We start from the raw sequence: 8,638 nt of genomic DNA, 5'->3' as shown, positions 1-8,638 counted from the left end.
GATCGCTCAGTGATCCATTGTGACACCATAGTATAAGGAAACTAGTAGATTTACTCCTTGTCAAATCCTTTGTTCTTTTTCTGCCACTTTATATGACCTTGTTCTCGCCTCCCGTGACCACTGACGTAGCTGTATAGTTGTAGTCTATTAACTAGGCAAAGTATAGTCGTGGCACTCGCCGTAGTTTCACAGATATGTATTTAGAAAAATATGAGTTCCCAATAAAATAAAATAAAATAAATTGATCATCGAGTAAAAACTTGCTTGAAAACAGAATGTTTTCACATTTCGTGTAGGTAACAATTCTTCTGTATCTGAAAATCTTCTGATGGGAAGAAATGCGGAAAATATATATAATGACATATTTTTATATTATTATCTATTTCAGAGATTTTCTACAATTTTTTTTTTGATTTAAAACAAGTTTAATTTTCTGTAGTTAACTGGATTCTGTTTAAAGCACACTGCGGTGTTGCCATTCTATTTCTTATTTACTAAAACTTTGGTTAAAAAAACATTATATATGAAAAGTGGCAAAAATATAACATTATTTATACTTAGCTACATATGTTTTCTTAAACATGACAAGGACACCAGAATAAATTCGTGTAGAAAAATTTACTTTATCGTATACAGGGTATTTTTTATGGCGTCACCAAAATCGTAATATTTAAAATGTTGTATCTCATTTTTTTTAAATGCAACACCTAGTATATTATTTTTCTTTCAGGTGTAGAAGTAAAAAGTGAACATTTTTTGTATTTAAAGTGTTCTTAAATTTTTAGGCGTTTTGCAAATATTTCCTGTATTTCATTACATATGGGATTTTCATTAGGTGGCTTTGATAAAAATTTACTGTTGAAAGAGAGCTATATGTAATAACGCGAATATCTGCGAAACCGTTAAAAATTTAGAGAAACACTTTAAATAAAAAAATGTTCACTTTTTAATTCTGTATCTGACCGAAAAATAATATACAGAATGTTGCATTTAAAAAAATTGAGATATACCATTTTAAATATTCCGATTTTGGTGACGCCATCGCCATAAAAATACCCTATATAGAATAATGTATATAGAAAGATGTAAAATAATTTAAAAAAAAATAAAATTAACTTTACCATAACTTTTTTGTGACACCCTGTATATAACAAAATATTTTAGGATACGACCCTTTATAAACCTTGAAACATATGAATAAAACTTTTTTCACATCTTCGACAAGAACGACGATATTGGACTTCCTCGCAATAATGGGCCATCCTGTATATTTACGGTGGTTTAAAGCTAGGTGTGGCACTTTTCTTCCCTCAAATATAAACTCAATATTTTGTCTATAATATTTTGAATATTGTTATATTACGACCACTTATAATAAAAAATAAATAAAATAAAAAAACATAAAAAATACAGTCCACTAAATTTATAATAGATTATGCTATTATAAAATTCTTTCATTTAAAAAATATGAATAATTTGCGGAGACTTTAGATGTACAAAATATTTACTCTAAAATTGTTTCAAAAACCAATGTATATAAATTATCTCGTAAATTATTATTGGAATGAAAATTTTATGGCAAATCCCCTGACCAAAGAATATTTTCATGCGCATATTTGAGACAACCTGTATATCTAAAAAACTATTTCTAAGATTTGCCCACATGCTAAAAAAAATAATAACATTTAATTAATTACATAATATCTCAGCTTCGAAAATAAACAAATATAATTAAATGTTTATTGATAATTCCTATCAGCTTGCCGATTTACATCCGATGGAAATCTAAAAAAACTCAAAGAACGATTTTTTGAATTGTTACTACAATTAATAGCAGCACACAGTAAGGCACTCATTTTTTGTCAATCCGTCTCTGTGCTGGGACGCAACGCTCGAACCTCGCATTTCAACGGACGGAATTCAACTGAAACGCTTTGCAAGCTGCCGATATTCGACAGCTTGCAAAAACTGGCAGAAAATATTTGCGAGAGTGCAACTACTCTTTTCCTTAAACTATGATGACACTCTCGACTTGTTGTTGTTATGGAGGCTTTTACACACACTAAGAAATATGCTGGGCACTCCGAACCTTTGCATAATTACCCAAAGTGCATCTCTGTTTATAGAGTCGAAGTCGTTAGGTCGATGAATGCAACATAAAGTTTACTCTGCTGTTCCTTTACTTTTTCCTGTAGTTGGCGGACGGCGAATATGGAACCAACAGTATTTTTTCTATATGTGGGTGAAGGCGGTTTGACATCATTTTTGCGAGAATTTTACCTCCGATAACCAGTAGTGAAATTCCTCGGTAGTTTCCGCAATCTGATGCACTTCCTTTGTTCTTAAATATATTTACTATATTCGCGTTGCGAAAGTCCTGAGGTACCTCTCCGCTTTCCCATATGACATCGAAGAGAGCCTTAAGATGACCAATAAGTTCTTTGCTGGTACACTTATAGATTTCCGCTGGAATCGCGTCACAACCAGCCGATTTGTTGTTTTTAAGTTGTTTTATAAAAACAACTTAAACTTAAATAATGCTCCGCAAGAACAACCTCTTCAAGATTTGCCTATGCAGAGAGGAAATGCAACTAATGACGCATTTAGAGTAAGAGAATTGTTTACAGAATATTTTACCTCAGAAATTGGACGTGTACCATGGCAAAACGAAAGGATTTAAAGATATTTTTTAAGTTTTAAGACATAGGCTACCTATCTACAGTGTTTCCATAATATAAGTAGCTAATATAATATAAGTATAATAATATAAATTCAAAGCCCAAAACTTACCTTGGAGTTTTAATTCTTTTCCTATACAGGATGTCCCAGAAATAAGTGCAAATATTTTAAGAGGTGGTAGATCTCGATAAAAGAAATATATTTTCTCTTTATTATTTTTCAAATAAGTCCAAAATAACGGAGTTATTTTACTTTGAAAATTTCCAAAAAAACTGATTTTTTGCAAAAATTTTGAAAACCACTAGATCTTTTCTGGATTTTCTTTCTTGTAAATTTAATCTAATACCTATGTTGCCATATTATCAAAAAATTATGTTTTTTGATTAAAAACTAAAAAAAAATCCAAAAAATTTCGAATTTTCAAATTTTTTTTTTCGCGAAAAAAACTCATAGGCGTGTTTCTGGGGTTGAACTATACTACCAGTTAAAATATTTGCACTTATTTCTGGGACACCCTATATTATTCCAAATCTTATTTTTTAAACCGGTATCCATGTGTGACAAGTCATACAATTCTGGATAATTCCGTACAAACTCGATCAGTTTTTCAACCATCGCAAATTCCAATCGTCGACGTCGTCAGTTCGTCAGTGAAATAAACAAAAATATCGTTGCCGACTTTTAAAAATATCACGTACCTAACGGACACTGAAGCAGCACTGATGGTAAAAAAACGGTACTGCGCCGGACTTGTGTGAAAAGGTTCATTGAAGGCTAAGGCAATCATAATTTATTTTTCACTGATACTGATACTGAACTGACACGGCACTGATGTGTGTAAATAGATCTTTAAGGTCGATTCCCACATAACAGTGACGTGACAGTGCCGTGACCGACACGTGATTTTACCGGCCGTAAACACACAGTGATTTATATTCACATTAGTCAGTGTTTCATCAGTATTGTGCAGTATAGCAGTGTAGTAACTTTTAAAAATGGAAATATTTTCCGATGCAGAACTTTTGGAGATCGCACTGATTTTAGATGCAGAAATGGAAGAAAACGTGGAACAAAACATAGAAGAACAAGTAGAAAGACGTTACTGGGTTCATCAAGCGTGGAGAAAGAGAGGGACCGAAGGGGAATTTATTACATTGTACAGGGAACTGGTAGACGATGCAGAATTTTTTTTTTCAATACTTTAGAATGTCAGAAAATTCATTCAACTTATTGCTTTGCAAGTTAGACGTTCATTTGAAAAAGCATGACACACGCTGGAGGAAAGCAATAACAGCAAGGGAAAGACTCGCTGTTTGTTTGAGGTAGGTAAAGTGTTTGTTTTCAGTCTGGTGTAGACAACTAACAGTATTTAATAAAAGTACTTAAAAAAGTAAAATTTTATTCTTAGAAAAATGTACAAACAAAAAAACAAAAATTTTAAACACATTTTTTCCTGAGTATTTCTAAGGAAGGGATTGGAAGTACTCCGTCAATGTTAAGTTGGGTGCTGCATTCTCCTCAATGTGACCGCTAGATGTCATTGAATTTTGGCCACTCCATGGAGACTGGTAGCTTCCTGCAGGAGAAGGTTCTCCAATCGAACACATTTCAGAAGAACCTGCTGAGCCAGTATACTGTTGCTGTCGGTTTAGCAAATTAAGTTCATATCTTTGAACAGTAGCGAATAATTCACCTTTTGCGTAATGCCACTCTTGTGGGGATAATTTTTTTAAAGAAGAAGCTATTCCTGCTAAAAAAGCATCAACAGGATGCTGTGTAGGTGGTGGACAGTTCATAATTTTATTTCGTTCAATAATATACTCCATAGCTGTAGCGGCGGCCGTTTTAGAGGGAGCAGTGGAGTTTAACACTGACAGCTTTCGAATTTTTCGTGGAATGGCATCTTTTGGTGTTGATTTCAATAAACTTCGCCCTTCTGATTGTGTAGTCACGTCATCATTAACTTCTGATATTGTAACGTCTTGTGTTTGACTATTTGGTCTATTTTCGGATACCTCTTCACTTTCTGTATCACCTGTGAAATCGTCGATATTTACGTTGATCTCAATGTTTGTTTTGGTCTCCCTTTCCTCAAAGAATTTCTTCAAAAAGTTCAATTGCTCTGAATATTTGTATGGCTTCACTTTTGTTGCTTGTTGTCCACTCTTAGTCTTTTGTTTATTCAAAGATTTTCTGAAGTTGTCTCTAATATTGGCCCACCGAGTTTTACAGACAGACCCTAAAACAAAAATTAAGGATTAAGCTAAAAATATCTTTTGTTGTATATATTTTTTCTCTACTGATTTTTTTTTAGATATTTGGCCACTGGAGACGCCCTGAACACAATTTCGTTTAGCTATCGTCTAGGACATAGTACAGTTCATAGAATTGTATGAGAGACTTGCGAGATTATTACTACACATCTCACGAAAGAACTGATGCCTACTCCAACAGAGGAAATGTGGCTGAAAATCGCTACTGATTTTTATGAAATGTGGAATTTTCCTAACTGTATAGAAGCTATGGATGGCAAGCATATTGTTATTCAGGCTCCTCCTAACTCAGGATCAATGTTTTTTAATTATAAGAAAACATTTTCTATAGTTTTATTAGCTCTTGTAGATGCTCATTGTAATTTTATTACTGTCGATGTAGGGGCATATGGGAAGGATAGCGATGGAGGAGTGTTTGCCAAATCAAAGCTAGGAAAAGCACTTCAGCAAGGAACTTTGAATATACCGGAAAAAACTGCCATACCTAATACAGATATCCAACTTCCATACGTTATCGTAGGCGACGAAGCATTTCCTCTTAAAACGTACTTAATGCGACCATATCCAGGAGATAATCTAGATGATCGGAAACGTAACTTTAACTATCGTTTGTGTCATGCCAAGAGGACATCAGAAAACACTTTTGGTATTTTGATTCAAAAATTTAGACTTTACAATAGAAGAATTCAGGCCTTTCCAAAATACATGGATAACATAATTTTGAGCACTTGCTTGCTGCACAATTTCATTAAAAAATATGACAGTCATACGTATAATTATCTTACTTCCAAAGTAGATTTGAGGGGTCAGAGTCGCACATTACAAAATTTACATTTTCAATGCAAGGAGGAAATGCCACGACAGATGCATTTCGCGTACGAGAAACATTCACTGATTTTTTTAATTCTGATGCCGGATCTCTCCCATGGCTACCAAATAACCGACAAACTTAAAATATAATACTGTAGCATTTTTTTATAAACATTACCACTGCGAACGGCAGCTTTTCGTTGGTAGAGCAGTCTTGGATAAGGTATTTCACTAGAAAGAAGCTGATTAACAATAATAACTCGAAATTATAAATATTGGGCGCCAGGCATGAACAGAGAAAGAAAACACAGTTGTTTATTACTTAAAACTAGTGACTATATTCATTCATGATGTATCCTGATGGTAAATAGCATTGTACAATTTTAATAATTATTATAGTGGTTATATGTCGAGTAAAAGCTATGTATGTAAATACTATTAAATATGTTCTATGAAAAGACTATGAAAAAATACAATGCGTGTAACGTTATAGAAAATATAAGAAAGGTAGCATTACTTTATTTAAACTGTTAAATTTTATGCGGTGTTAAATCTGATATGTTGCAACCTGTAGATTCTAGAATCTATGTCTCGTTATTCATCTGTTAATATAGCGCAATAATAATATCTATAGAAAGTAATACGATTACAAGGCGTAATGTAATGAAACTTAAAATCTAAATCATATTGTAACTACTAAATCGACATAATGTTCTTTATAATCTAACCACTAAATATAGTCTGTACGATATTATTTAAAATGTACGTTAAGTTAAGACTGAAAATCGACTGAAAACCAGAACCTGTCACATGGAAGAAAGGACAGGTTCTTTATTATTTAGTGAGCCCTCGGAAGTAATTCGAGGTAGGTTCAATTTCTTTATTAGACCTTGTTTGATTTTAAACAAGAGTTTCGTATTTTTAGGGTCTTATGGACGGACTGTGTCCAAGGTTATGGTCCAAGTTACGGACATTATCCAAGGTCCTAGTAGTGTTCCAAGGTACGGGTAGTGTCCCCATATTGTCACAGCATGGATACAGCGTAAGCCCCATGCTGCTTCGCTCCCATTTCTAAGCCTAGTCAGTAGCTACGGCTGTATTGATTCATGGTGTCCTCATTCTGGCCCCTTTTGTTGTTTTGACCAACAGGATCGCCGACAGACAGTACAGAGATATGAACCCACCTCTTCGAAACAGGATTGTCTCAAGAACAGCTAAGTGTAGATTTCACTTAGCTGTTCTTGAGACAATCCTGTTTCGAAGAGGTGGGTTCATATCTCTGTACTGTCTGTCGGCGATCCTGTTGGTCAAAACAACAAAAGGGGCCAGAATGAGGACACCATGAATCAATACAGCCGTAGCTACTGACTAGGCTTAGAAATGGGAGCGAAGCAGCATGGGGCTTACGCTGTATCCATGCTGTGACAATATGGGGACACTACCCGTACCTTGGAACACTACTAGGACCTTGGATAATGTCCGTAACTTGGACCATAACCTTGGACACAGTCCGTCCATAAGACCCTAAAAATACGAAACTCTTGTTTAAAATCAAACAAGGTCTAATAAAGAAATTGAACCTACCTCGAATTACTTCCGAGGGCTCACTAAATAATAAAGAACCTGTCCTTTCTTCCATGTGACATTCTAGAGGACAAAAGAAAAGGGACGCCAACGTGCCAGCAAAATACAAATACAAGTTAGGTTGGGGCATCCGTAACTCTACCCTAAAATTACGCAGTAATAATAACGAATCAAAAAAGATAATCTCATTTTTACCTGTAACTTCGAAATAGCAGCTGATTCAAATTATACAGCAAGATTTTTATAATTGCATTTTCTCGAAGCAAGGGTTTTTTGATGGTGACAGTAGGACGGTCAAAGCCAAGTGAAGTTAAGCACGGAGAGGCGCCTTGAAGCGATGTTAACAGCGCTCCACAGAACAGTGAAACGATAGCAGGGTTGCTGACTAGAGAACGTAAAAATTACGCCAAGCGCGTAGCGCGTCAAATAAACTATCCGGCCTGAACGAGAGGGAATCCGGTGATGATAGGCCCAGACATCATATATTATATATAAAAAAGATATGTAACGAACTAAAAACGTTACAATACAAATAGTAAACTTAACGTAATTTTAGTTGTTAACATTATTATACCTATTATTACTGATAATAAAAGTATACTAAAATACAAATTGTTTTTTTAAAGAATACACCTGTGAGATTTAAAGAAATCAGACAAAAAAATATTCAATATCTATTAAATTGCATATATTCATTCTGTGGCCAGGTCAACAGTAAAGTATTTTTTACTCACCATCCATTTTCATTTCTGCTCCTACTTTACTCCAAATACTATTCTTAAAATCAGAGTCCATATATTTTGAGTTGGACATGTCATATAATGCAGAATAACCATGGATCAACTCAATAAGTTTTTCATCATTCATGTTCGAGAAACAATTTTTACTGCCGTGAAACTCCAAAAATATCGTTCGGAACTAATTTGACGATCACGGTACGGTGTCGGTGTCAACACTGTTTGCACTGTCGCGGTCCTACGTCGGAACAGTGTGAATATTCCCAATCAAATTCCTAAAAGAATAATTTCGATCTCGCCGGATAAATCACGTGCCGGTCACGGCACTGTCACGTCACTGTTATGTGGGAATCGACCCATTTAAACTAAAGTAGTAACTTGCTTTTAAAGGTAACCAATGTTCAATATTAATTTTGTTTCACCCTGTATAACTGTTTGGGTCAAATTTTGATTTGATTTAAAGTACATACAATAGTTATTTTAACTACATATTAGGTCATTTTAGGTAGCTTTTATTGAAATTCCAAAATTGTTCTTCTATAATACTTTAAAAAT

General features: G+C 34.2%; 1 protein-coding gene across 1 annotated transcript; it reads right to left on the bottom strand.

The window, feature by feature from the left end:
• Nucleotides 1–4,142: 4,142 nt before the first annotated feature.
• Nucleotides 4,143–8,213, bottom strand: LOC115878042. The gene is made up of 2 exons (XM_030894397.1): nt 8,081–8,213; nt 4,143–4,918 (listed from the first exon to the last, which is right to left on the bottom strand). The coding sequence occupies exons 1-2, from the start codon at nt 8,211–8,213 to the stop codon at nt 4,143–4,145; spliced, it is 909 nt and encodes a 302-aa protein (XP_030750257.1).
• Between the last annotated feature and the right edge of the window lie 425 nt (nt 8,214–8,638).

This window comes from Sitophilus oryzae, unplaced genomic scaffold, assembly GCF_002938485.1.
Source record: "Sitophilus oryzae breed Bouriz unplaced genomic scaffold, Soryzae_2.0 scaffold_1500_pilon_pilon, whole genome shotgun sequence".
Classification (NCBI taxonomy): Eukaryota; Metazoa; Arthropoda; class Insecta; order Coleoptera; family Curculionidae; genus Sitophilus; species Sitophilus oryzae.
The sequence above is the reverse complement of the archived record's forward strand: the minus strand, read 5'-3'. Positions and strand labels throughout refer to the sequence as shown.

Coding starts and splice junctions, on each gene's coding strand:
- LOC115878042 (XM_030894397.1), bottom strand. CDS start 8,213: ATGAATGATGAAAAACTTATTGAGTTGATCCATGGTTATTCTGCATTA. Junction 4,919..8,080: donor AGCAGAAATGAAAATGGATG/GTGAGTAAAAAA, acceptor TTTTTGTTTTAG/GGTCTGTCTGTAAAACTCGG.